Source organism: Plecotus auritus (genome assembly GCF_963455305.1).
Source record: "Plecotus auritus genome assembly, chromosome: 12".
NCBI classification, from domain to species: domain Eukaryota; kingdom Metazoa; phylum Chordata; class Mammalia; order Chiroptera; family Vespertilionidae; genus Plecotus; species Plecotus auritus.
Window position 1 is genome coordinate 4,295,710 of NC_137778.1, and position 27,816 is coordinate 4,323,525.

At 59.6% G+C, this 27,816-nt stretch overlaps 1 protein-coding gene across 1 annotated transcript in view; it reads right to left on the reverse strand.

Moving 5' to 3' along the window:
* The window catches only part of DPT (dermatopontin), a 101,009-nt gene extending 74,167 nt beyond the window's left edge, over positions 1-26,842 (reverse strand). Inside the window, exon 1 of the mRNA XM_080648425.1 lies at positions 26,526-26,842. Within this exon, the coding sequence (XP_080504551.1) occupies positions 26,526-26,830 (305 nt within the window). The 5' untranslated portion in view covers positions 26,831-26,842. The remainder of the gene's footprint in view (positions 1-26,525) is intronic.
* Positions 26,843-27,816: the final 974 nt, after the last annotated feature.

Genomic DNA, 27,816 nt, shown 5'->3' on the forward strand with positions numbered 1-27,816 from the left:
CAGTCCCAATCCCCTCAGTCCCCATCCCTGCAGTCCCAATCCCCTCAGTCCCCATCCTTGAGGTCCCCATCCCCTCAGTTCCCATCCCCTCAGTCCCCATCCCAGCAGTCCCCATCTCCGCGGTCCCCATCCCCTCAGTCCCCATCCCCGCAGTCCCCATCCCCGCAGTCCCCATCCCCTCAGTCCCCATCCCCGCAGTCCCCATCCCCGAAGTCCCCATCCCCACAGTCCCCATCCCCGCAGTCCCCATACCCTCAGTCCCTATCCCTGCAGACCCCATCCCTGCAGTCCCCATCCCCTCAGTCCCCATCCCTGCAGTCCCCATCCCTGCAGTCCCCATCCCCGCAGTCCCCATCCCCTCAGTCCCCATCCCCTCAGTCCCCATCCCCTCAAACCCCATCCCTGTAGTCCCCATCCTCTCAGTCCCCATCCCGGCAGTCCCCATCCCCTCAGTCCCCATTCCCTCAGTCCCCATCCCCTCAGTCCCCATCCCTGCAGTCCCCATCCCCTCAGTCCCCATCCCTGCAGTCCCCATCCCCTCAGTCCCCATCCCTGCAGTCCCCATCCCCTCATTCCCCATCCCTGCAGTCCCCATCCCCTCAGTCCCCATCCCTCCAGTCCCCATCCCTGCAGTCCCCATCCCTGCAGTCCCCATCCCTGAAGTCTTTCATCCCCTCAGTCACCATCCCCTCAGTCCCCATCCCTGCAGTCCCCATCCCCTCAGTCCCCATCCCCTCAGTCCCCATCCCTGCAGTCCCCATCCCCTCAGTCCCCATCCCTGCAGTCCCCATCACCGCAGTCCCCATCCCTGCAGTCCCCATCACCTCAGTCCCCATCCCTGCAGTCCAAATTCCCGCAGTCCCCATCCCCTTAGTCCCATCCCCTCAATCCCCATCCCTGCAGTCCCCATCCCCTCAGTCCCCATCCCCGCAGTCCCCATCCCCTCAGTCCCCATCTCCTCAGTCCCCATCCCTGCTGTCCCCATCCCCTCAGTCCCCATCCCTGCAATCCCCATCCCCTCAGTCCCTATCCCTGCAGTCCCCATCCCCTCAGTCCCCATCCCCTCAGTCCCCATCCCCTCAGTCCCCATTCCTGCAGTCCCCATCCCTGCAGTCCCCCATCCCCTCAGGCCCCATCCCCTCAGTCCCCACCTTCAGTCCCCACCCCTTCAGTCCCCATCCCTGCAGTCCCCATCCCTGCAGTCCCCCATCCCCTCAGTCCCCATCCCCTCAGTCTTCATCCCTGCAGTCCTCATCCCCTCAATCCCCTTTCCCGCAGTCCCCATCCCCTCAGTCCCCATCTCCTCAGTCCCCATCCCTGCAGTCCCCATCCCTGCAGTCCCCAATCCCCTCAGTCCCCATCCCCTCAGTCCCCATCCCCTCAATCCCCATCCCTGCAGTCCCCATCCCCTCAGTCCCCATCCCCTCAATCCCCATCCCTGCAGTCCCCATCCCCTCAGTCCCCATCTCTGCAGTCCCCATCCCCTCAGTCCCCATCCCCTCAGTCCCCATCCCCTCAGTCCCCATCCCTGCAGTCCCCCCATCCCCACAGTCCCCATCCCCGCAGTTCCCATCCCCTCAGTCGCATCCCTGCAGTCCCCATCCCTGCAGACCCCATCTCCGCAGTCCCCATCCCCTCAGTCCCCATCCCCTCAGTCCCCATCCCCTCAGTCCCCATCCCCTCAGTCCCCATACCTGCAGTCCCTATCCCCTCTGTCCCCATCCCTGCTGTCCCCATTCCTGCAGTACCCATCCCTGAAGTCCCCCATCCCCTCAGTCCCCATCCCCTCAGACCCCATCACCTCAGTCCCCATCCCCTAAATCCCCATTCCTGCAGTCCCCATCGCCTCAGTCCCTATCCCTGCAGTCCCCATCCCTGCAGTCTCAATCCCTGCAGTCTCCATCCCCTTAGTCCCCATCCTCGCAGTCCCCATCCCCTCAGTCCCCATCCCCTCATTCCCTATCCCTGCAGTCCCCATCCCCGCAGTCCCCATCCCTGCTATCCCTATCCCCTCATTTCCCATCCCTGCAGTCCCCATCCCCTCAGTCCCCATCCCCTCAGTCCCCATCCCCTCAGTCCCCATTCCTGCAGTCCCCATCCCTGCAGTCCCCATCCCTGAAGTCCCCGATCCCCTCAGTCCCCATCCCCTCAGTCCCCATCCCTGCAGTCCCCATTCCTGAAGTCCCCATCCCTGAAGTCCCCCATCCTCTCAGTCCCCATCCCCTTAGTCCATCACCTCAGTCCCCATCCCCTCAATCTCCATACCTGCAGTCCCCATCGCCTCAGTCCCTATCCCCTCAGTCCCCATCCCCTCAGTCCCCATTACTGCAGTCCCCATCCCCGCAGTCCCCATCCCTGCTATCCCCATCCACTCATTTCCCATCCCTGCAGTCCCCATCCCCTCAGTCCCCATCCCCTCAGTCCCCATCCCCTCAGTCCCCATTCCTGCAGGCCCTATCCCCACAGTCCCCATCCCTGCTATCCCCAGCCCCTCAGTCCCCATCCCTGCAGTCCCCATCTCCTCAGTCCCCATCGGCTCAGTCCCCATCCCCTCAGTCCCCATCCCCTCAGTCCCCATACCTGCAGTCCCCATCCTCTCAGTCCCCATCCCTGCAGTCCCCATCCCTGCAGTCCCCATCCCTGAAGTCCCCCATCCCCTAAGTCCCCATCCCCTCAGTCCCCATCCCCTCAGTCCCCATCCCCTCAAACCCCATCCCTGTAGTCCCCATCCTCTCAGTCCCCATCCCTGCAGTCCCCATCCCCTCATTCCCCATTCCCTCAGTCCCCATCCCCTCAGTCCCCATCACTGCAGTCCCCATCCCCTCAGTCCCCATCCCTGCAGTCCCCATCCCCTCAGTCCCCATCCCTGCAGTCCCCATACCCTCATTCCCCATCCCTGCAGTCCCCATCCCCTCAGTCCCCATCCCTCCAGTCCCCATCCCTGCAGTCCCCATCCCTGCAGTCCCCATCCCTGAAGTCTTCCATCCCCTCAGTCACCATCCCCTCAGTCCCCATCCCCTCAGTCCCCATCCACTCAATCCCCATCCCTGCAGTCCTCATCCCCTCAGTCCCCATCCGTGCAGTCCCAATCCCCTCAGTCCCCATCCCCTCAGTCACCATCCCCTCAGTCCCCATCCCCTCAGTCACCATCCCCTCAATCCCCATCCCTGCAGTCCCAATCCCCTCAGTCCCCATCCCTGCAGTCCCAATCCCCTCAGTCCCCATCCTTGAGGTCCCCATTTCTATAGTCCCCATCCCGCAGTCCCCATCCCCGCAGTCCCCATCACCGCAGTCCCCATCCCCTCAGTCCCCATCCCCGCAGTCCCCATCCCAACAGTCCCCATCCCCTCAGTCCCCATCCCCGCAGTCCCCATCCCTGCAGTGTCCAACCCTGCAGTCCCCATCCCCTCAGTCCCCATCCCCACAGTCCCTATCCCCTCCGTCCCCATACCCTCAGTCCCTATCCCTGCAGACCCCATCCCTGCAGTCCCCATCCCCGCAGTCCCCATCCCTGCAGTCCCCATCCCCTCAGTCCCCATCCCTGCAGTCCCCATCCCTGCAGTCCCCATCCCCGCAGACCCCATCCCCTCAGTCCCCATCCCTGCAGTCCCCATCCCTGCAGTCCCCATCCCCGCAGACCCCAACCCCTCATTCCCCATCCCTGCAACCCCCATGCCCTCAGTCTCCATCCCTGCAGTCCTCATCCCTGCAGTCTCCATCCCTGCAGTCCCCATCCCCAAAGTCCCCATCCCTCAGTCCCCATCCCTGCAGTCTCCATCCCCTCAGTCCCCATCCCCTCAGTCCCCATCCCTGCAGTCTCCATCTACTCAGTCTAAATCCCTGCAGTCCCCATCCCCTCAGTCCCCATCCCCTCAGTCCCCATCCCTGCAGTCCCCATCCCCGCAGTCCCCATCCCCTCAATCCCCATCCCTGCAGTCCCCATCCCCTCAGTCCCCATCCCTGCAGTCCCCATTCCCTCAGTCCCCATCCCTTCAGTCCCTATCCCTGTAGTCCCCATTACGCAGTCCATCCCCTCATTCCCCATCCCTGCAGTCCCCATCCCCTCAGTCCCCATTCCCTTAGTCCCCATCCCCTCAGTCCCCATCCCTGCAGTCCCCATCCCTGCAGTCCCCATCCCCGCAGACCCCATCCCCTCATGCCCCATCCCTGCAGTCCCCATCCCCTCAGTTCCCATCCCCTCAGTCGCCATCCCTGTAGTCCCCATCCCTGCAGTCCCCATCCCCGCAGATCCCATCCCCTTAGTCGCCATCCTCTCAGTCCCCATCCCCTCAGTCCCCATCCCTGCAGTCCCCATCCCTGCAGTCCCCATCCCTTCAGTCCCCATCCCCTCAGTCCCCATCCCCTCAGTCCCCATCCCCTCAGTCCCCATTTCTGTAGTCCCCATCCCGCAGTCCCCATCCCCTCAGTCCCCATCCCTGTAGTCTCTATCCCCTCAGTCCCCATCCACTCAGTCCCCATCCCCGCAGACCCCATCCCTGCAGTCCCCATCCCTGCAGTCCCCATCCCCGCAAACCCCATTCCCTCGGTCCCCATCCCTGCAGTCCCCTTCCCCGCAGTCCCCATCCCCTCAGTCCCCATCTCCTCAGTCCCCATCCCTGCAGTCCCCATCCCTGCAGTCCCCAATCCCCTCAGTCCCCATCCCCTCAGTCCCCATCCCCTCAATCCCCATCCCTGCAGTCCCCATCCCCTCAGTCCCCATCCCCTCAATCCCCATCCCTGCAGTCCCCATCCCCTCAGTCCCCATCTCTGCAGTCCCCATCCCCTCAGTCCCCATCCCCTCAGTCCCCATCCCCTCAGTCCCCATCCCTGCATCCCCGATCCCCACAGTCCCCATCCCCGCAGTTCCCATCCCCTCAGTCGCATCCCTGCAGTCCCCATCCCTGCAGACCCCATCTCCGCAGTCCCCATCCCCTCAGTCCCCATCCCCTCAGTCCCCATCCCCTCAGTCCCCATCCCCTCAGTCCCCATCCCCTCAGTCCCCATACCTGCAGTCCCTATCCCCTCTGTCCCCATCCCTGCTGTCCCCATTCCTGCAGTACCCATCCCTGAAGTCCCCCATCCCCTCAGTCCCCATCCCCTCAGACCCCATCACCTCAGTCCCCATCCCCTAAATCCCCATACCTGCAGTCCCCATCGCCTCAGTCCCTATCCCTGCAGTCCCCATCCCTGCAGACCCATCCCTGCAGTCTCAATCCCTGCAGTCTCCATCCCCTTAGTCCCCATCCTCGCAGTCCCCATCCCCTCAGTCCCCATCCCCTCATTCCCTATCCCTGCAGTCCCCATCCCCGCAGTCCCCATCCCTGCTATCCCTATCCCCTCATTTCCCATCCCTGCAGTCCCCATCCCCTCAGTCCCCATCCCCTCAGTCCCCATCCCCTCAGTCCCCATTCCTGCAGTCCCCATCCCTGCAGTCCCCATCCCTGAAGTCCCCGATCCCCTCAGTCCCCATCCCCTCAGTCCCCATCCCTGCAGTCCCCATTCCTGAAGTCCCCATCCCTGAAGTCCCCCATCCTCTCAGTCCCCATCCCCTTAGTCCATCACCTCAGTCCCCATCCCCTCAATCTCCATACCTGCAGTCCCCATCGCCTCAGTCCCTATCCCCTCAGTCCCCATCCCCTCAGTCCCCATTACTGCAGTCCCCATCCCCGCAGTCCCCATCCCTGCTATCCCCATCCACTCATTTCCCATCCCTGCAGTCCCCATCCCCTCAGTCCCCATCCCCTCAGTCCCCATCCCCTCAGTCCCCATTCCTGCAGGCCCTATCCCCACAGTCCCCATCCCTGCTATCCCCAGCCCCTCAGTCCCCATCCCTGCAGTCCCCATCTCCTCAGTCCCCATCGGCTCAGTCCCCATCCCCTCAGTCTCCATTCCTGCAGTCCCCCATCCCCTCAGTCCCCATCCCCTCAGTCCCCATACCTGCAGTCCCCATCCCCTCAGTCCCCATCCCTGCAGTCCCCATCCCTGCAGTCCCCATCCCTGAAGTCCCCCATCCCCTCAGTCCCCATCCCCTCAGTCCCCATCCCCTCAGTCCCCATCCCCTCAAACCCCATCCCTGTAGTCCCCATCCTCTCAGTCCCCATCCCTGCAGTCCCCATCCCCTCATTCCCCATTCCCTCAGTCCCCATCCCCTCAGTCCCCATCCCTGCAGTCCCCATCCCCTCAGTCCCCATCCCTGCAGTCCCCATCCCCTCAGTCCCCATCCCTGCAGTCCCCATACCCTCATTCCCCATCCCTGCAGTCCCCATCCCCTCAGTCCCCATCCCTCCAGTCCCCATCCCTGCAGTCCCCATCCCTGCAGTCCCCATCCCTGAAGTCTTCCATCCCCTCAGTCACCATCCCCTCAGTCCCCATCCCCTCAGTCCCCATCCACTCAATCCCCATCCCTGCAGTCCCCATCCCCTCAGTCCCCATCCGTGCAGTCCCAATCCCCTCAGTCCCCATCCCCTCAGTCACCATCCCCTCAGTCCCCATCCCCTCAGTCCCCATCCCCTCAATCCCCATCCCTGCAGTCCCAATCCCCTCAGTCCCCATCCCTGCAGTCCCAATCCCCTCAGTCCCCATCCTTGAGGTCCCCATCCCCTCATTTCCCATCCCCTCAGTCCCCATCCCAGCAGTCCTTATCCCCGCAGTCCCCATCCCCTCAGTCCCCATCCCCTCCGTCCCCATTTCCTCAGTCCCTATCCCTGCAGACCCCATTCCTGCAGTCCCCATCCCCTCAGTCCCCATCCCTGCAGTCCCCATTCCCTCAGTCCCCATCCCTGCAGTCCCAATCCCCTCATTCCCCATCCCTGCAGTCCCCATCCCCTCAGTCCCCATCCCTCCAGTCCCCATCCCTGCAGTCCCCATCCCTGCAGTCCCCATCCCTGAAGTCTTCCATCCCCTCAGTCACCATCCCCTCAGTCCCCATCCCCTCAGTCCCCATCCACTCAATCCCCATCCCTGCTGTCCCCATCCCCTCAGTCCCCATCCGTGCAGTCCCAATCCCCTCAGTCCCCATCCCCTCAGTCACCATCCCCTCAGTCCCCATCCCCTCAGTCCCCATCCCCTCAATCCCCATCCCTGCAGTCCCAATCCCCTCAGTCCCCATCCCTGCAGTCCCAATCCCCTCAGTCCCCATCCTTGAGGTCCCCATCCCCTCAGTTCCCATCCCCTCAGTCCCCATCCCCGCAGTCCCCATCACCGCAGTCCCCATCCCCTCAGTCCCCATCCCCGCAGTCCCCATCCCAACAGTCCCCATCCCCTCAGTCCCCATCCCCGCAGTCCCCATCCCCGCAGTCCCCATCCCTGCAGTCCCCATCCCCTCAGTCTCCTTCCCTGCAGTCCCCATCCCTGCAGTGTCCAACCCTGCAGTCCCCATCCCCTCAGTCCCCATCCCCACAGTCCCTATCCCCTCCGTCCCCATACCCTCAGTCCCTATCCCTGCAACCCCCATCCCCTCAGTCTCCATCCCTGCAGTCCCCATCACTGCAGTCTCCATCCCTGCAGTCCCCATCCCCAAAGTCACCATCCTTGCAGTCCCCATCCCTGCAGTCCCCATCCCCTTAGTCCCCATCCCTCAGTCCCCATCCCTGCAGTCTCCATCCCCTCAGTCCCCATCCCCTCAGTCCCCATCCCTGCAGTCCCCATCCCCGCAGTCCCCATCCCCTCAATCCCCATCCCTGCAGTCCCCATCCCCTCAGTCCCCATCCCTGCAGTCCCCATTCCCTCAGTCCCCATCCCTTCAGTCCCTATCCCTGTAGTCCCCATTACGCAGTCCATCCCCTCATTCCCCATCCCTGCAGTCCCCATCCCCTCAGTCCCCATCCCTTCATTCCCCATCACTGCAGTCCCCATCCCCGCAGACCCCATCCCCTTCGTCGCCATCCTCTCAGTCCCCATCTCCTCAGTCCCCATCCCTGCAGTCCCCATCCCTGCAGTCCCCATCCCTTCATTCCCCATCACTGCAGTCCCCATCCCCGCAGACCCCATCCCCTCAGTCCCCATCCCCTCAGTCCCCATCCCCTCAGTCCCCATCCCTGCAGTCCCCATCCCTGCAGTCCCCATCCCCGCAGACCCCATCCCCTCAGTCCCCATCCCTGCAGTCCCCATCCCCTCAGTCACCATCCCTGCAGTCCCCATCCCCTCAGTCTCCATCCCTGCAGTCCCCTTCCCTGCATTCCCCATCCCTGCAGACCCCATTCCCTCAGTCCCCATCCCCGCAGTCCCCATCCCCTCAGTCCCAATCCCCTCAGTCCCCATCCCTGCAGTCCCCATTCCCTCAGTCCCCATCCCCTCAGTCCCCATCCCCTCAGTCCCCATCCCCGCAGTCCCCATTCCTGCAGCCCCCATCCCCTCAATCTCCATCCCTGCACTCCCCATCCCTGCAGTCTCCATCCCTGCAGTCCCCATCCCCTCAGTCCCCATCCCTGCAGTCTCCATCCCCTCAGTCCCCATCCCCTCAATCCCCATCCATGCAGTCCCCATCCCCTCAGTCCCATCCCTGCAGATTCCATCCCCTCAGTCCCCATCCCTGCAGTCCCCATCCCTGCAGTCCCCATCCCCTCAGTCTCCATCCCTGATTTCCCCATCCCCTCAGTTTCCATCCCCTCATTCCCCTCCCCGCAGTCCCCATCCCCGCAGACCCCATCCCCTCATTCCCCATCCCCGCAGTCCCCATCACCGCAGTCCCCATCCCCTCAGTCCCCATCCCGCAGTCACCATCCCCGCAGCCCCCATCCCTGCAGTCCCCATCCCCTCAGTCTCCTTCCCTGCAGTCCCCATCCCTGCAGTGTCCATCCCAGCAGTCCCCATCCCCTCAGTCCCCATCCCCGCAGTCCCCATCCCCTCCGTCCCCATACCCTCAGTCCCTACCCCAGCAGACCCCATTTCTGCAGACCCATCCCTGCAGTTCCCATCCCCTCAGTCCCCATCCCTGCAGTCCCCATCCCTGCAGTCCCCATCCCCGCAGTCCCCATCCCCTCAGTCCCCATCCCGCAGTCACCATCCCCGCAGCCCCCATCCCTGCAGTCCCCATCCCCTCAGTCTCCTTCCCTGCAGTCCCCATCCCTGCAGTGTCCATCCCAGCAGTCCCCATCCCCTCAGTCCCCATCCCCGCAGTCCCCATCCCCGCAGTCCCCATCACTGCAGTCCCCATCCCCTCAGTCCCATCTCCACAGTCCCCATCACTGCAGTCCCCATTTCTGCAGTCCCAATCCCCTCAGTCCCATCCCCACAGTCCCCATCCCTGCAGTCCCCATTTCTGCAGTCCCCATCCCCTCAGTCCCCATCCCCTCAGTCCCCATCCCCTCAGTCCCCATCCCCTCAGTCCCCATCCCTGCAGTCCCCATCCCTGCAGTCCCCATCCCCGCAGACCCCATCCCCTCTGTCCCCATCCCTGGAGTCCCCATCCCCTCAGTCCCCATCCCTGCAGTCCCCATCCCCTCAGTCTCCTTCCCTGCAGTCCCCATCCCTGCAGTCCCCATCCCTGCAGTTTCCATCCCCTCAGTCCCCATCCCCTGTGTCCCCATCCCCGCAGTCCCCATCCCCACAGTCCCCATCCCTGCAGTCCCCATTCCTGCAGTCCCCATACCCTCATTCCCCATCCCTGCCACCCCCATCCCCTCAGTCCCCATCCTTGCAGTCCCCATCCCCGCAGTCCCCATCCCCTCAATCCCCATCCCTGCCGTCCCCATCCCCTCAGTCCCCATCCCTGCAGTCCCCATCCCCTCAGTCCCCATCCCTTCAGTCCCTATCCCTGTAGTCCCCATTACGCAGTCCATCCCCTCATTCCCCATCCCTGCAGTCCCCATCCCCTCAGTCCCCATTCCCTTAGTCCCCATCCCCTCAGTCCCCATCCCTGTATTCCCATCCCGCAGTCGCCATCCCCTCAGTCCCCATCCCTGTAGTCTCTATCCCCTCAGTCCCCATCCCCTCAGTCCCCATCCCTGCAGTCCCCATCCCTGCAGTCCCCATCCCTTCAGTCCCCATCCCCTCAGTCCCCATCCCCTCAGTCCCCATCCCCTCAGTCTCCATCCCTGTAGTCCCCATCCCGCAGTCCCCATCCCCTCAGTCCCCATCCCTGTAGTCTCTATCCCCTCAGTCCCCATCCCTGCAGTCCCCATCCCTGCAGTCCCCATCCCCACAGACCCCATTCCCTCAGTCCCCATCCCTGCAGTCCCCATCCCCTCAGTCCCCATCCCCTCAGTCCCCATCCCTGCAGTCCCCATCCCCTCAGTCCCCATCCTTCCAGTCCCCATCCCTGCAGTCCCCATCCCTGCAGTCCCCATCCCCTCAGTCCCCATCCCTGCAGTCCCCATCCCCTCAGTCCCCATCCCTGCAGTCCCCATCCCCTCATTCCCCATCCCTGCAGCCCCCATCCCCTCAGTCTCCATCCCTGCAGTCCCCATCCCTGCAGTCCCCATCCCCTCAGTCCCCATCCCTGCAGTCTCCATCCCCTCAGTCCCCATCCCCTCAGTCCCCATCCCTGCAGTCCCCATCTCCTCAGTCTCCATCCCCTCAATCCTCATCCCTGCAGTCCCCATCCCCTCAGTCCCCATCCCTGCAGTTCCCATCCCTTATTTCCCCATCCCCTCAGTTCCCATCCCCTCAGTCCCCATCCCCGCAGTCCCCATCCCCGCAGTCCCCATCCCCTCAGTCCCCATCCCCGCAGTCCCCATCCCCGCAGTCCCCATCCCTGCAGTCCCCATCCCGTCAGTCTCCTTCCCTGTAATCCCCATCCCTGCAGTCCCCATCCCCTCATTCCCCATCCCTGCAGCCCCCATCCCCTCAGTCTCCATCCCTGCAGTCCCCATCCCTGCAGTCCCCATCCCCTCAGTCCCCATCCCCTCAGTCCCCATCCCCTCAGTCCCCATCCCTGCAGTCCCCATCCCTGCAGTCCCCATCCCCGCAGACCCCATCCCCTCAGGCCCCATTCCTGCAGTCCCCATCTCCTCATTCCCCATCCCCTCAGTCCCCATCCCTGCAGTCCCCATCCCTGCAGTCCCCATCCCTGCAGACCCCATCCCCTTAGTCACCATCCTCTCAGTCCCCATCCCTGCAGTCCCCATCCCCGCAGACCCCATCCCCTTAGTCGCCATCCTCTCAGTCCCCATCTCCTCAGTCCCCATCCCTGCAGTCCCCATCCCTGCAGTCCCCATCCCTTCATTCCCCATCACTGCAGTCCCCATCCCCGCAGACCCCATCCCCTCAGTCCCCATCCCCTCAGTCCCCATCCCTGCAGTCCCCATCCCTGCAGTCCCCATCCCCGCAGACCCCATCCCCTCAGTCCCCATCCCTGCAGTCCCCATCCCCTCAGTCACCATCCCTGCAGTCCCCATCCCCTCAGTCTCCATCCCTGCAGTCCCCTTCCCTGCAGTCTCCATCCCTGAAGTCCCCATCCCCTCAGTCCCCATCCCTGCAGTCCCCATCCCCTCAGTCCCCATCCCCTCAGTCCCTATCCCTGCAGTCCTCATCCCCTCAGTCCCCATCCCCGCAGTCCCCATCCACGCAGTCCCCATCCTTGCAGTCCCCATCCCCTCAGTCCCCATACCTGCAGCCCCCATCCCCTCAGTCTCCATCCCTGCAGTCCCCATCCCTGCAGTCTCCATCCCTGCAGTCCCCATCCCCTCAGTCCCCATCCCCTCAGTCCCCATCCTTGCAGTCCCCATCCCTGCCGTCCACATCCCTCAGTCCCACCATCTCCGCAGTCCCCATCCCTGCAGTCCCCATTCCCTCAGTCCTACCATCTCCGCAGTCCCCATCCCCGCAGTCCCCATCCCCTCAGTCCCACCATCTCCGCAGTCCCCATCGCTTCAGTCCCCATCCCCTCAGTCCCCATCCCTGCAGTCCCCATCCCTGCAGTCCCCATCCCCTCAGTCCCCATCCCCTCAGTCCCCATTCCTGCATTCCCCATCCCTGCAGTCCCCATCCCTGCAGTCCCCATCACCTCAGTCCCCATCCCCTCAGTCCCACCATCTCCGCAGTCCCCATCCCCTCAGTCCCCATCCCCTCAGTCTCCATCCCTGCAGTCCCCATCCCCTCAGTCCCACCATCTCCGCAGTTCCCATCCCCGCAGTCCCCCCATCCCCGCAGTCCCCCCATCCCCGCAGTCCCCATCCCCGCAGTCCTCATCCCTGCAGTCCCCATCCCCGCAGTCCCACCATCCCTGCAGTCCCACCATCCCTGCAGTCCCACCATCCCTCAGTCCCACTCTCCTCTAAGACAGCCCTTCCAGAAGGAGCCGCCTCGGTTTTTCTGAGCTGGGGTCCCATTGTTTTGGTTTGTCCTCTGCCCCCATCGCCACAGGGAACAGTGCTCCCAGGGCAGAAGTTCCTACAAGTACAAATGATCTGGGGAGATAGGCTGGCCTGCTTCCTGGGCCCCCAGGGAACCTCAGCAGGCAGCTGGCCCACAGTCCTGTGTGGAAAGTGTGTGTGTCACCCTCTTGCACAGCATCTCAGATAACGCTTCCCGTGAAGAATGGGTACAGGCCCGGGCCTGAGAACATGTGGGGAGTTAGATAAGCGAACAGAACTCCCCCCCTACTCTGGCCCCTTGCCTTCACATGTGGTACTGAGTCTGCCCTGGAGTTTGGTAGTGGCCAACTTAATGAAATTACTCCTTCTAGAGTGGATCTTTGCGGGGGTCTGTTCCACACCCCACTATGTGGGCGTGTAGCACAGCAGAGCAGGTGAGAGTATGGACTTTGCTGCTGGGCTGGAGCGCCAACCACTCCAGCTGCGTCACTTTGGCAGGCTTCGTGCCCTCTAAAATCCTCAGTTTCTCATCTGTAAAATGGGGACAATGATAGCACATCTATATATATAAAAGACTAAGTGACCGACCATCCATCCGTGCAACCGTCCGACCAACCGGACGGCCAGTACGTATGACATGCACTGGCAATTTAAAAATTAACATTGACTCGTGCATGCGCGATACATATAAAGGTGCCAATTGCACACCTGGCTTTGTTGGTGAGGTCCTCCGGGAATTATAGTCTCCCCTCCAGTTTCTGCTGGTCTCCATCTACACATATCTAAAGCCCAAACTCTTAGCAAGTTCGGGGTGTTGAGGGGGCGTTATAGGACGGGGTGGAGGAATCAGAGCCGTCTTGGCCTAGAGCTTTCCGAACCCCACTGGTGGGTTGGCTGCTCTTTGTCTCCCAGCTCCACACACGGATGTGCCTGTGCCCAGGGCTGCTGGCCCATCCCCAACCCCCTGCAGAGGTGGTGCAAGAGCAGCTTTGTCCATCGTCCAGCCCAGCGAGGAACCCCTGTGTGGGGGAGACCATGTTGCGTAGCCTCCGTCACCCCCAAGGTTCCTCTCCGACCCCGGCCTGATGAGAGTTTGAGTTCCACCCAGAGATTCATTCTTTTAAGGAAATCATTGGCTGCTGCTAATTCTGTTCCCCCCGAATAATAACCTGGGTTTCTTCCAGGCATGAATAACTTGGTCCATGGTCAGCTCTTTCGACAAATGGTCATCGGAACCTCCTCTGCCTGGTGCTGTGCTTGGTCTGGAAGCCTTTCCTGAGGCCTGTACGGTGAGCAACACCACGGCAACGCGGGTGTTGGAGAGAAGTTGACTGGCACTAAAGACAGAGGCCAGAGTAAGAGGCTGGGGGAGGGTGAGGAGGGGTGTGTCAGGGGAGTGACAACTCATAGAGAAACCCAGCCTGGGGCAAGTCTGCCCAGTCTTGGGGCTCTGAAAGTTCTGGATTCTGGTCTTGAGATGAACAAAATGACTCCATGCCCATCTCATCCTTTCTGCTGACATGGATGCCACTTCTGCAAAATAAGGGTGCCAATTCTGAGCCTGAGAGTCCCAAGAGAAGGTTAAAGACAGGCATCCTCAAACTACGGCCCGTGGGCCACATGCAGCCCACCGAGGACATTTATCCGGCCCGCTGGGTGCCGCTGCCTGTCCTGCTTAGCAGCCGACTCGTCCCGGGCCCGCAGTGCGCATAGGAATTTGTTCATAGTTTTTTTTTAAAACTATAGTCCGGCCCCCCAACGGTCTGAGGGACAGTGAACTGGCCCCCTGTTTAAAAAGTTTGAGGACCCCTGGTTAAAGAGATGCTACATGTCAAGTGTCAACCGCAGAGCCCAGCACTAAACATGTTACTCCAAGGTGGGCAGAATCGTGGTTCTTTTTATATTATCGTAAATAGTTATCCTATCTAATAAAAGAGTAATGTGCAAATTAACCATCACTTGGCTACACCCACAAGCCACGCCCACAAGCCAATCAGGAGCGAATGAGCAAATAAACCCAACCAAGATGGCTACAGCCACAGAGAGCAGGAGGGAGGCTTGGGTTTCCCCGGCAATGGAGGAAGCCAAGCTTTCCACCTGCCCTTGCCGCCCAGGCCTCCACTCAAGGCTACAAAGTTTCAATTATAGAAGATACATAAATCCAAACAGAAATGGCGGCAGCCACGGAGCTGGAAAGAGCAGGGTTGCCCCCGGCGATGGAGGAAGCCAAGCTTTCCGCACACTCTGGCTGGCCCAGGCCTCCGCTTAAGGCTACAAAGTTTCAATTATAGAAGATACATAAATCCCAAAAGAAACGGCTGCCGCCACGGAGCAAGCAGAAGGCTTGGCTCCACTCCAGGCTACAAAGTTTCAATTGTAGAAGATAAATAAACCCCAGATACCAGGGCCTCCACTTGGGTCACCAGGGGGCGTGGCTGGCCTGCAAACCATCACAGGCCCCTCACCCAGGTTGCCCCATGCCCCAAGGGAACCCCCACCCTGATCCGGGACACCCTTCAGGGCAAACCAGCTGGCCCCCACCTGTGTACCAGGCCTCTATCCTATCTAATAAAAGAGTAATATGCAGATTGACCATCACTCCAAAACACAAGATGGCTGCCCCCATGTGGTCAAAGATCCTGCCCCCATGTGGACACAAGATGGCCACCACAAGATGGCCAGCAGGGGAGGGCAGTTGTGGGTGATCAGGCTAGCAGGGGAGGGCAGTTGGGAGGGACCAAGCCTGCAGGGGAGGGCAGTTAGGGGTGACCAGGCCTGCAGGGGAGGGCAGTCAGGCATGACCAGGCCTGCAGGGGAGGGCAGTTAGGGGAAAACAGGCTGGCAGGGGAGCAGTTAGGGATCAATCAGGCTGGCAGGGAAGTGGTTAGGGGGTGATCAGGCTGGCAAGCAGAAGTGGTTAGGGGCAATCAGGAAGGCAGGCAGGTGAGCAGGTGGGAGCCAGCAGTCCTGGATTGTGAGAGGGATGTCCGACTGCCTGGGTGGGATCGGGCCTAAACAGGCAGTCAGACATACCTCAAGGGGTCCCAGATTGGAGAGGGTGCAGGCTGGGCTGAGGGACCCCCCGCCTCCCGTGCACGAATTTTGTGCACTGAGCCTCTAGTAATTAAATAGAAAGAGAAGCCACATCCTCGTCTCCAAAAGCCACTTTCTGCTGGGGCCTGCACAGGAATGTCAAGGTCGAACCCTCCCAGTGGGAAAACGGGCTGAGCCTCAGAAAGTAGCAGCAGAGGATAAAACACCCGGAGGCCTCGCTTCTCGGGAGGTCTTTCTGTCCTGACCATTCCAACTCACCTGGTTTTCTTCCTCATGTCATGTCGCCCTCACGCATGGCTGCTAACCTGCACTGTCACTGAGCTTTCTAACCATGTGACGTGCAGGGGGTTGTCCTCCTGCCTGTGGTGGGAGCTGAGCATCCCTGTGATAATGCTGCCTGGCGGGCTGTCTGCTCGCCCCCTCCCGTGTCTGGGTAAGAGCTCTGCTCCCTTCGCCATGTCCAGGCTTTCAGTCTGCTGTCTGTCTACCGGTTTTCTAGAGGGGGAAGCAGGAATGACCTGGATGGAAGGACATAGAACAGGGCGGAGAGAAATACAGATTCTCCCTGACACCAGCTCCTGCCCCGTGACGTGGTGGAGACCCCCGAAGACCCAGACAATCTTGGGAGATGCACTTAGGTCCCAAGAGCATCTCGGGCCGTGCAGGGCCACAGGCTCAGTCGCTGGAGCTCCTGGGCATCGATTAGTCCAATCTTTGTTGAAACCAAGAGGTGTAACCCACCTTGGTGTCTCCCTGAAAATATGAGAGCTGCTCAAGACACTCCTACTGTACATGTAATATTTCTAGATCGTAACTGAACTGTATGTTCCCCAAAGAAAATACTGCACATCGGGGCCTATAATCTAGCAATTTGTATTTCCATTCCAGCTTTATAATTTTCCAGTGCTGCCTTAGGTATCTCTTCGAATTTCAGTTCCCACAGCGTAGTCAGACTAGAAGGGTAAGCAACTTTACCGAGAACTCAACATGTGCCAGGCCCTGTAAGTACATTAATTATTTTCATCAACAAACAGTCCTACAGAACGGGCTCAGATAGTCTGCTCTCCAGGCCCAGCACCATTTGGTACTCAGGACACTCGGGTTCGGCGAGGTCAGGTAAGTCCCTGGAGGACACGGAGCAGTGATGCATATCTATCACCTCACCTAACCTCACAGCCCCGGCACTGGTCTTTGCAGAGCTAGCAGCTGAGAGAGCTGACATGCCTTGCCTACAGGGAGCAGTCGGGCTGCCTTTTGGGAACTGCTGTTTGACTCCAAAATTCATAATCTTTCCATTATTTCAGTAAACCTCAAAGAAACACACACACACACACACACACACACACACACACACACACACACGCACATAGAGGTATCGTGGCTCTGGCAGTCCCTTACTGATTGGGAAGACTGTGTCTGACGAGTACCCAGACAGGAACAAATCCCGTTCCGGAGCCGTGAACCTCAGCTGTCCTTGCAGACACAGCCAGGACCCATGTTTGTGGAGCTCCCCCAGGCAACTGATTCCCATCCTCAGGGGAAGGATGTCGAGGGGAAGCTGGCTGCTCTCTGGCACTCAGCCTCCTGGTCCTCAGGGGTCACCCCAAGCGCACGTGATGCCTTCTTTAGCATGGCACCCACTATGGGATTCAAGGATAATAACCTCTGCCCGCAGCGCAGTGGCCCAGCCGCCAGCCTGGGCTCCACCACGGTCGTGCTGTGAGCAGGCGAGCCCCAACACTTCTGAGCCACGGCCCCTGAACCCTCGTACCAAACACACAGAAAACAGCAGTGCCTGCCCCCCAGGACTGCTGCGAAGATCAAATGCAATTTGACTGTGAGTGACTCTGCAGAGACTGTATGTCTGTCCCTCATGGTCACTGTCCTGGGGTCTGGCAGTTTGAGATAATAAGCATCTGGACGTGAACGAAGGAGCAGAGGAAGGTGTGCAGGAGGAATATTTAATGACTCTGAAGCACCACGGAAATGAGGGCTGCGGTAATAGCACCTCTAGTTAACGTGGCATTCTGCTGGTTTTCCCATGGCTGTGCTCTCTTGGCCTTACATCCTAGTCTATGGGTAAAGGGCCTTGTTCTGGGGTGAATTGGAGCCCCCCTGACACCCCTCCCCCCAGTGCGGAGCCTGATTCTGTGACGCTCTGTTTGCATTAACTCCCAATATGCACTCCACCGCCGGCATCCTGTTTGCTTTTAATCCTTTCATTTTGGAAAAGTTAAGGTTCCCAGAAAATGCGTGAAGGTCATACAGGACCTGCGAACCCTCCCCCCTGGCTTCCTGCAGCATCGGCCTTCACAGCTTGGGCGCCTGCACGCACACTCAGGAGTTAACGTGGACACCACTCAGCTCCAGGCTGGAATTAGATCCACCGGTTTTTCCACCAATGCCCCTTCTGCTCCAGGATATGCACCAGGACACCACATGGCACTTAGCTCTTATGATCCTATCTAATAAAAAGGGAATATGCTAATTGGCTGCCCCGCCCTCAAAGATGGTGGCGCCCACAGCCAATAAAGAAGGAATATGCTAATTGGCTGCCACGCCCTCAAAGATGGTGGCGCCCACAGCCACAAGATGGCGATGCCCAGTTATCTTAATGACACCAGGGGCAGCCTTGCCGTGCGCCTGCCTCCGGAGTCCCCAGTCCCTTCAGCCCCCCAGCTGCCCAGAGCCAGCCTGAGGCACAGGCAAGCCTCAGATGTCAGCCGCCCAGCCACCCAGGGCCGCCTGAGGCTCAGGCAACCAGGGCCGGCTGAGGCTTGCACTGCCGGCAGTGGCAGCAGCAGAGGTGTGATGGGGCGTCGCCTTCCCCTGATCGCCAGGTCACCTCCCGCCCCTAAGGGCTCCCAGACTGTGAGAGGGGGCAGGCCGGGCTGAGGGACCCCCCCTCCAGTGCATGAATTTTCATGCACCAGGCCTTTAGTTTTGAAATAAGAGGTTTACTAGTGGATTTTAAGCTCGTTGGGACAATGAGATTTCAAGGACCAGGTACAAGCCATGCTCTGTGCACAGTTCAGAGGCTCTGGGGGGTCTAACAAGCCCACCCCACCCAGTGGCAAACGCAACAAGCACGAGTGAGGTGTGAGATGTGAGCATGAAGCTGAGCCCACGTTATAGACACTGGAACCCCGAGAGCAAAGGCACGGCAAAGTGGTGTTCCCGCAGGAGGATGGCAGGACGGGACCCCCTGAAGTTCCCACTGGCCTGGCCTGGTCTTCACTGTGCATTTGGGGGACCCGCCATGAGCCAGCATTATCCTAGGCACTGGGGAGTATCCATACAACGGCGAAGGAGACAGAGTTCCTAACTTCACGAGGCTTCTGTGTGGAAGGAGACAAACAGTATACAAAACCAAGCAGGAGATGACAGGGGCGCCCCAGGAAACATGGAGCAGGTTGGGGTGCTGAGAGGAGGTGGCCTGGATGGAGGGCACCTGTGTGCAGAGCCCTGAGTCAGGACTGTCTCCTGACCTCGCCTACACCTCGCCTTGGTCTCAGAGCTGCCATCGAATTGCCTCTGGAGATTCTCAGAAGCCCCGGGGAAAGGCGATGCCTTCAGACAGGACAGGGTCCCTCTGATCCGATTGCTGAGTCCATGGATGCCGCTGGGCCCAGTCAGCCTCCTCCAGTCCCGGGTTCCCTAAGCCTGCCTTCCCGCCTGTGAGGGCCAGGTATCTGATTCATTCATTCATTCCTTTATTTTTATTCAATATTTACCAATTTCTCTGGAGCAGATACCTGTTAGGGCGGATACCTGTTAGTGGCTTCTACAGCATTCACGGTGCTTGGCTTCAGCCTTGGAAACATACGGAAATTGAACTATCTCTTTTTAAATTGAATTTATTGGGGTGACATCTATATATATAAAAGGCTAAGTGACTGACCATACGTACGTCCAACCAACCCACAGGCCAGTACATATGACGCGCACTGGCAATTTAAAAATAAATGTTGACCCGCGCATGCATGATATATATAGAGCTCTCGCTGGTGCCAATTGCATGTGTGTTTAAATTTCATAATTCTATATTATATACTAGAGGCCCGGTGCACGAAATTTGTGCACGGAGGGATGTGTGTCCCTCAGCCCAGCCTGCACCCTCTCCAATCTGGGATCCCTCTCTCAATCCAGGACTGCTGGCTCACAACTGCTCACCTGCCTGCCTTCCTGATTGCCCCTAACCACTTCTGCCTGCCAGCCTGATCACCCCCTAACCACTCCCTGACAGCCTGATTGATGCCTAACTGCTCCCCTGCCAGCCTGTTTTCCCCTAACTGCCCTCCCCTGCAGGCCTGGTCCCCCCAACTGCTCTCCTCTGCAGGCCTGGGTCCCCCCCAACTGCCCTCCCCTGCAGGCCAGGTCACCCCTAACTGCCCTCCCTTGCTGGCCTAATCACCCACAACTGCCCTCCCTTGGAGACCTGGTCCCTCCCAACTGCCCTCCCCTGCTGGCCATCTTGTGGTGGCCATCTTGTGTCCAAAAGGGGGCAGAAGTGATGGTCAATCTGCATATTACTCTTTTATTAGGCAGGATAGAGGCTTGGTGCATGGGTGGGGGCCAGCTGGTTTGCCCTGAAGGGTGTCCCGGATCAGGGTGGGGGTTCCCTTGGGGCATGGGGCAACCTGGGTGAGGGGCCTGTGATGGTTTGCAGGCCAGCCACGCCCCCTGGTGACCCAAGTGGAGGCCCTGGTATCTGGGGTTTATTTATCTTCTACAATTGAAACTTTGTAGCCTGAAGCAGAGCCAAGCCTTCTGCTTGCTCCGTGGTGGCAGCCATTTTTTGGGGGATTTATGTATCTTCTATAATTGAAACTTTGTAGCCTTAAGCGGAGGCCTGGGCCAGCCAGGGTGTGCGGAAAGCTTGGCTTCCTCCATTGCCGTGGGCAACCCTAGCCTCCTGCTCTTTCCAGCTCCATGGCTGCCGCCATTTCTGTTTGGGTTTATGTATCTTCTATCATTGAAACTTTGTAGCCTTGAGTGGAGGCCTAGGCCGGCAAGGGCAGGCAGAAAGCTTGGCTTCCTCCATTGCCGGGGAAACCCAAGCCTCCCTCCTGCTCTCTGTGGTGGTAGCCATCTTGGTTGGGTTTATTTGCATATTCACTCCTGATTGGCTGGTGGGCATGGCTTGTGGGTGTAGCAGAGTGATGGTTAATTTGCATATTACTGTTTTATTAGATAGGATACTATGTGACATGTAATTTTTTGCAGTAAAGTAATTACTGCACGAATCTTTCTTCTAATTAATTTCCTTTCAATGTGCATGAATCCATGCACTGAGCCACTAATTGGTTAATAAAATCATATAATTTCAGGGGTGCTATTCGATAACACATCACCTGCATGTTATATTGTATGTCTACCACCTTAAGTTAAGTCTCCTTGCATCACCGTTTATCGCCCCTGCACCCTCTTCTACCTTCCCCACCCTCATTCCCTCTGGCAATCACCACAGTGCTGTCTGTGTCTATGAGGGTTTTGGGTTTTGTTTGGATGGATCCTTCATGGGCATTTAGTTTAGATCTGGGTTGATTTAGGGCTCCGCTCTTTCTCCTGGGAGCGTCCCAGCAGCAGCCTAACAGCTTCTGAAGTGGTGCCACACCTTTCTTGTTTTCCTGGAAGGAGGAACCAAATGCCCACGGCCACAGAGCCACTAGGTGCTGGAAACAGGGGCTGTGAAGCCAGGTTTCCTGATTCTAAGACCAGAGTTTAACCTCCTAGAAAATTCCAGCCCCATCTTGTTCCACACGGGTCCACATGTCCCACAGCCTGTGCCTCCCGAGTTAGAGAAGATTCCAGACAACTGCTGAGGCACGTCTGGGACCTAGGAAAGCCTCCTGGCCACGTCAGAGCTGAGCAGCCTGCACACTTCAGGATCCTGTCTCAGCCGAGCAGCCGAGGCAAGCAGCCGCGTGGACCCTCAGCCACGTGGTTCCCTCAGCCTCGTGGGCCCCTCAGCCGCGTGGGCCCCTCAGCCGTGTGACCTCCTCAGTCTCATGGGCCCCTCAGCCGTGTGACCTCCTCAGTCTCATGGGCCCCTGAGCCACGTGGGCCCTCAGCCGCCTGCACCCTCAGCAGCGGTGGAAGCACTGTCAGGAGCCCTGCCCACTCAGCCAGTGTCCTCAGCAAACCCTGTGCACTGTCGTCCAGCTGAGAAAAGAGCGGTCAGACTGCCGATCCCAGAAGGCTCCCCGCCTCCAGGGCCCTGAGCTTTGCTTGGCCCTGGAAACGCACTTGGATTTTTCTTGCTGGAGTTCGAGACTCCTCTCCCCACTTAACATAAGCCCCGCAGGCTAATTTAGTTATACGAGGCAGCCAAATTGCACAGGACCGTCCGCTCTCCCCCCAGAACAGATTACGAGCCTGGACAGGAGGGGCAATTCCTTCCCAGCCACTGAGCAATTGCTTCCCGCCAGACTTTATACTGAGACTGGAGTCTGAACTCAAAGCAATGATTATCTAAAGACAGGAAGCCTGTGGGTGAGGGGTGTCCGTCCTGAGCGGCTGTTTCATATTTGTGCATTCTGTGCTCTGTGATTACTGAGGGGGACTCCCCAGGGAAGAAGGGGGACCTTCTAACTCTGCAAACTCAACGTGAGGAGGAAGCGGAGGGGGAGAGCCTGCCCGTCAGCGTCTTGCTTGGCCAAATGGAATGATGTTATCCCCACTCCCCTTTCTGTTGCTTTTCTGCAAGGCCTTTGGGAGTTAATGACAAACCAGTCACAAGTTGCCAAGTTGAAAAGCAATCACATTTGCCTTCTCTAAACAGAAAGACAAACAAGAAGAACAGCAGAGGCAAGAAAATCCAAGTGCATGTCAGGGCCCAGCAGAGCCAGAGCGGGGGCGTGCCCGCTGAAGCCTGTGTCTGGCCCAAGTGAGCCAGCAGCTGAGGGAGCTGAACCCCAGGCCCAAAGCCCCCAGCAAATGGTCTTCAGAACCAGGATCCAGACCCAGGCCTTCTGACTCAGCGCCCCGGGCACCTCCTTCAGGGGTGAGGACCCATCTCTGAGCGCTGCTCTGCTGTGGCTCTAAGAGGGCCCCTCTCATAGGACACCCCTGGATGGGCGACTAGAGGGACAGTTTAACTGGGCCTTCCCCGGGCTCCACGCCAGTGACAGGCCCTGCTTCCAGGAGTTCCTGGAGATACCAGTCTCTGAGGCAGGCAGCAGTCAGAAGGGGTTTCAGATAATTATGTCTGCTCACCACAGGCAGTGGGGTGGACGAAGGCCCAGGAAAGGGTCCCCCACCTGCCACTGCCTATGTGACCCTCTCCCCACCCTTCCACCAGCTGGCTGAGCCCCTCCTCAGTCATGGTCACCAAGCCGGTCCCCAACCTTCCAGAGCTGCGCTTGGCTGTGACCTTGAGATCCCAGCCTCCCCAGGATGAAGACTGAGGCCCTGAGTCCAGCCCTGAGGCCCTGACCTTGTCCTGTGGCCCTGACCTTGTCCTGAGGCCCTGACCTTGTCCTGAGGCCCTGACCTTGTCCTGTGGCCCTAAGTCCAGTCCTACAGTCCTAACCTTGTCCCGGGGCTCTGACCTTGGCCTGCGGCCCTGACCTTGTCCTGTGGCCCTGAGTCCAGCCCTGTGGCCCTGACCTTGTCCCCCGGCCCTGACCTTGGCCTGCGGCCCTGACCTTGTCCTGCGGCTCTGGCGCTGGGGCAGGCAGCAGGCCCTCAGTGACCCAGCACTGTGGTTAAGCACCAACGCTTTGGAGTTAAGACTCGTGGAACCCAAATCCTGGCTCTCCCACTTTCCAGCTGAGGAAACCCCTGATCTCTAGACCTCAGTCCATCCACCAAAATCACCTACAGGTTTGCTCTGAGCATTAAGTAGGAGAATCCATGGTACTGCTCGGGGTAAGCGCTCAGTAAATGGCCGCTGTTTGTATGACTCAGAGGTCCTCTCTCTTGCCTGGTTCCTCCACCCATCAGCATCTTCCCCCTGATGGCCCACCTTGCAAGGGTATTAATGCTTGACTTCCCCCAAACCCACTGCACCACATGACATGTCAGCCAGGCTTCCTCCTCCCTGGGCAGGGTCCCCCACCCTCCATCCATCCGCACACCTGCCTCCACCCAGGTTGTGTGGGTAACGAGCCTCACAGCTAGTAGCTACTGGGATAGGCTCCTGACCGAGCATGGGGCTGGGCCAGTCACACCCACAGCGAGTGAAGCACAGGCTGGGACCATGCCGTTGACTGGGGCAGAGCCCAGTCAGGTGGGAGCAGTAGCTCCCCTAGAAGCCTTTGGTGATCTGCTCTCCAGTCATGGACGGGGCAGGCCCTCCACCCCAGTAACTGAGAGCACGTGTAACGGGGCAGCAGGGAGCCACGATCTCACTTCTCTTTGCCTGGTTCTTGTCCCCTTCCCCACCCATTGCTCTAAATCAGTGTTTCTCAAACTGTCTGTGGAGAGGGTCCAGTTGTCTGTTCCCCCAGCTGCAGTGGACCTCAGCCTGGCAAACCACCCAGAGCTCCAGCGGCCAGGTTCCTGTAGGACGTGCCCAGCTTCAGAGGGTGCTGTCACCGAGGGTCAGGCAGCCCCCAGGGGGAGGGACATGCTGGATAGTCCCAGGCCCAGGGCAGGGGGTGTCCCTTACCCAAGTGCAGGGGATCCCTTACCCAAGTCAGGGGGATCCCTTACCCAAGTCAGGGGGATCCCTTACCAAGTGCAGGGGGATCCCTTACCCAAGTCAGGGGGATCCCTTACCAAGTGCAGGGGGATCCCTTACCCAAGTGCAGGGGGGATCCCTTACCCAAGTGCAGGGGTTGTCCCTTACCCAAGTGCAGGGGGGATCCCTTACCAAGTGCAGGGGGATCCCTTACCCAAGTGCAGGGGGGATCCCTTACCAAGTGCAGGGGGATCCCTTACCCAAGTCAGGGGGATCCCTTACCCAAGTGCAGGGGGGATCCCTTACCAAGTGCAGGGGGATCCCTTACCCAAGTGCAGGGGGGATCCCTTACCAAGTGCAGGGGGATCCCTTACCCAAGTGCAGGGGGGATCCCTTACCAAGTGCAGGGGTGTCCATTACCCAAGTGCAGGGGGATCCCTTACCAAGTGCAGGGGGATCCCTTACCCAAGTGCAGGGGGATCCCTTACCCAAGTCAGGGGGATCCCTTACCAAGTGCAGGGGGATCCCTTACCCAAGTGCAGGGGGATCCCTTACCCAAGTCAGGGGGATCCCTTACCAAGTGCAGGGGGATCCCTTACCCAAGTGCAGGGGGGATCCCTTACCCAAGTGCAGGGGGGATCCCTTACCAAGTGCAGGGGGATCCCTTACCCAAGTCAGGGGGATCCCTTACCCAAGTGCAGGGGGGATCCCTTACCAAGTGCAGGGGGATCCCTTACCCAAGTGCAGGGGTTGTCCATTACCCAAGTGCAGGGGGGATCCCTTACCAAGTGCAGGGGGATCCCTTACCAAGTGCAGGGGGATCCCTTACCCAAGTGCAGCTGGAGTTCCCTTACCCAAGTGCAGGGGGGATCCCTTACCAAGTGCAGGGGGATCCCTTACCCAAGTGCAGGGGGGATCCCTTACCAAGTGCAGGGGGATCCCTTACCCAAGTGCAGGGGGGATCCCTTACCAAGTGCAGGGGTGTCCATTACCCAAGTGCAGGGGGATCCCTTACCAAGTGCAGGGGGATCCCTTACCTAAGTGCAGGGGGATCCCTTACCCAAGTCAGGGGGATCCCTTACCAAGTGCAGGGGGATCCCTTACCCAAGTGCAGGGGGATCCCTTACCCAAGTCAGGGGGATCCCTTACCAAGTGCAGGGGGATCCCTTACCCAAGTGCAGGGGTTGTCCATTACCCAAGTGCAGGGGGGATCCCTTACCAAGTGCAGGGGGATCCCTTACCAAGTGCAGGGGGATCCCTTACCCAAGTGCAGCTGGAGTTCCCTTACCCAAGTGCAGGGGGGATCCCTTACCAAGTGCAGGGGGATCCCTTACCCAAGTGCAGGGGGGATCCCTTACCAAGTGCAGGGGGATCCCTTACCCAAGTGCAGGGGGGATCCCTTACCAAGTGCAGGGGTGTCCATTACCCAAGTGCAGGGGGATCCCTTACCAAGTGCAGGGGGATCCCTTACCTAAGTGCAGGGGGATCCCTTACCCAAGTCAGGGGGATCCCTTACCAAGTGCAGGGGGATCCCTTACCCAAGTGCAGGGGGATCCCTTACCCAAGTCAGGGGGATCCCTTACCAAGTGCAGGGGGATCCCTTACCCAAGTGCAGGGGGGATCCCTTACCCAAGTGCAGGGGGGATCCCTTACCAAGTGCAGGGGGATCCCTTACCCAAGTCAGGGGGATCCCTTACCCAAGTGCAGGGGGGATCCCTTACCAAGTGCAGGGGGATCCCTTACCCAAGTGCAGGGGTTGTCCATTACCCAAGTGCAGGGGGGATCCCTTACCAAGTGCAGGGGGATCCCTTACCAAGTGCAGGGGGATCCCTTACCCAAGTGCAGCTGGAGTTCCCTTACCCAAGTGCAGGGGGGATCCCTTACCAAGTGCAGGGGGGATCCCTTACCCAAGTGCAGGGGGATCCCTTACCAAGTGCAGGGGGATCCCTTACCCAAGTGCAGGGGGATCCCTTACCCAAGTGCAGGGGGATCCCTTACCAAGTGCAGGGGGATCCCTTACCCAAGTGCAGGGGGATCCCTTACCCAAGTCAGGGGGATCCCTTACCCAAGTGCAGGGGGATCCCTTACCCAAGTCAGGGGGATCCCTTACCAAGTGCAGGGGGGATCCCTTACCAAGTGCAGGGGGATCCCTTAACAAGTGCAGGGGGATTCCTTACCCAAGTGCAGGGGGGATCCCTTACCCAAGTAAAGGGGGGATCCCTTACCAAGTGCAGGGGGATCCCTTACCAAGTGCAGGGGGATCCCTTACCCAAGTGCAGGGGGGATCCCTTACCCAAGTGCAGGGGGGTGTCCATTACCCAAGTGCAGGGGGGATCCCTTACCAAGTGCAGGGGGGATCCCTTACCCAAGTGCAGGGGGGATCCCTTACCAAGTGCAGGGGCCTCCCTTACCCGAGTGCAGGGGGGTGTCCATTACCCAAGTGCAGGGGGGTGTCCATTACCCAAGTGCAGGGGCATCCCTTACCCAAGTGTAGGGGGGATATCCCTTACCCAAGTGCAGCTGGAGATCCCTTACCCAAGTGCAGGGGCATCCCTTACCCGACGTCCCCTCGGTCCCCTGCACCCCCTTACCATTCCATGCCGGCCCTGTTGATCTCCTCCCACCAGCACTCCGTAGGCTCCCCCAGGCTTTGGCTGGTGGGCATGCAGGCATAGTTCCACTGTCTGTCCGAACCTTCCTTCTTGCTGAAGATGCTCCTCACGGCCACCACCACCTGCCCGTGGGGACACTGGAAGCTGAAGCCCTGCCGGTTCAGGTTCACCCACCCGTCGTCGCTGTAGTCGTGGTACTGCTGGTACGGGTACCCGTAGTCGCCATACTGGCCCCAGGCCACGGCGACCAGGGGCAGAAACACCCACAGAAGAGCGACGCTCATGCTGTCTGGGCTCCTGGCAAGAAGTGTCACCCCAGGTCTGCTGGGCCGACTGTTTTATGCAGCTGCCGCCGACATGTGGCTTCCAGATGTGCGGAGCCGGCTCCAAAGGCAATCCGTCATCGTCTAGGCAAAGCTCTGCGCGGCGCTGGCCATAGTGCGTCCAGCGCGTTTTAAGGTGGAATTCTAGGAAAACGTCGGGAACACACAAATGGAAGGAACGCCTTGGAGGAAGAACAGACTTGCAGATGGATCATAAAAGCGAGCGGCTTCACACTCCTTAGAAACACTCACCTGAGAAAGCAGCGTGTGGGGCCCCTTCCCTCACCTCGCCTCCCTCTGCCCCACTGACCTCCACCCCCCACCAGCACACCCTGGTATTTGTTCTTCCAAGTAGCCTCCCGGGACCGCACAAGTGTCCGAAGTAATTTCAAACACCAGGAGGACCCAGGAAGGGACAGAGCCAGGTCTGGGCAAGGCTGGAAGCTGGTCTCTGGTGGGCATGGCGCCCCGGGGCGCAGGGCTGCTCGCTAAGCTCAGGTCACCTTCGGAAGGATGTGGGCCGTGAGAGGCCCATGGACCATCGTCTCTCCACACAAGCCCCTTCCAAGCTGCCACACACACACCCAGCTGCCCAGGAACTGGGCTCGGCTCTCAAACATGGAATGAGTTTAATCTGAGTGAAGCCCCTTTTTATCCTTCCGTGATTTCTTTTCCTTCACGTTAAGCTTCCTCCCCCCGCCCCCCAGGTATGATTCATCTTTTCAAACGTTTAGCATACAGTCATGTAACCAGCACCATATTAACACAGAGAACACTTCCATCAACTCCCCAAGCCCACTTATGCCCCTTGGTGGTCATATTGTCCCCCATACCCATACCCATACCCATACCCATACCCATACCCATACCCTGGTCCCTTCTCATCTACTTCCTGTCACTATGGTCTTGCCTTTTCCAGAATGTCAAATAAATGGAATTAGACAATA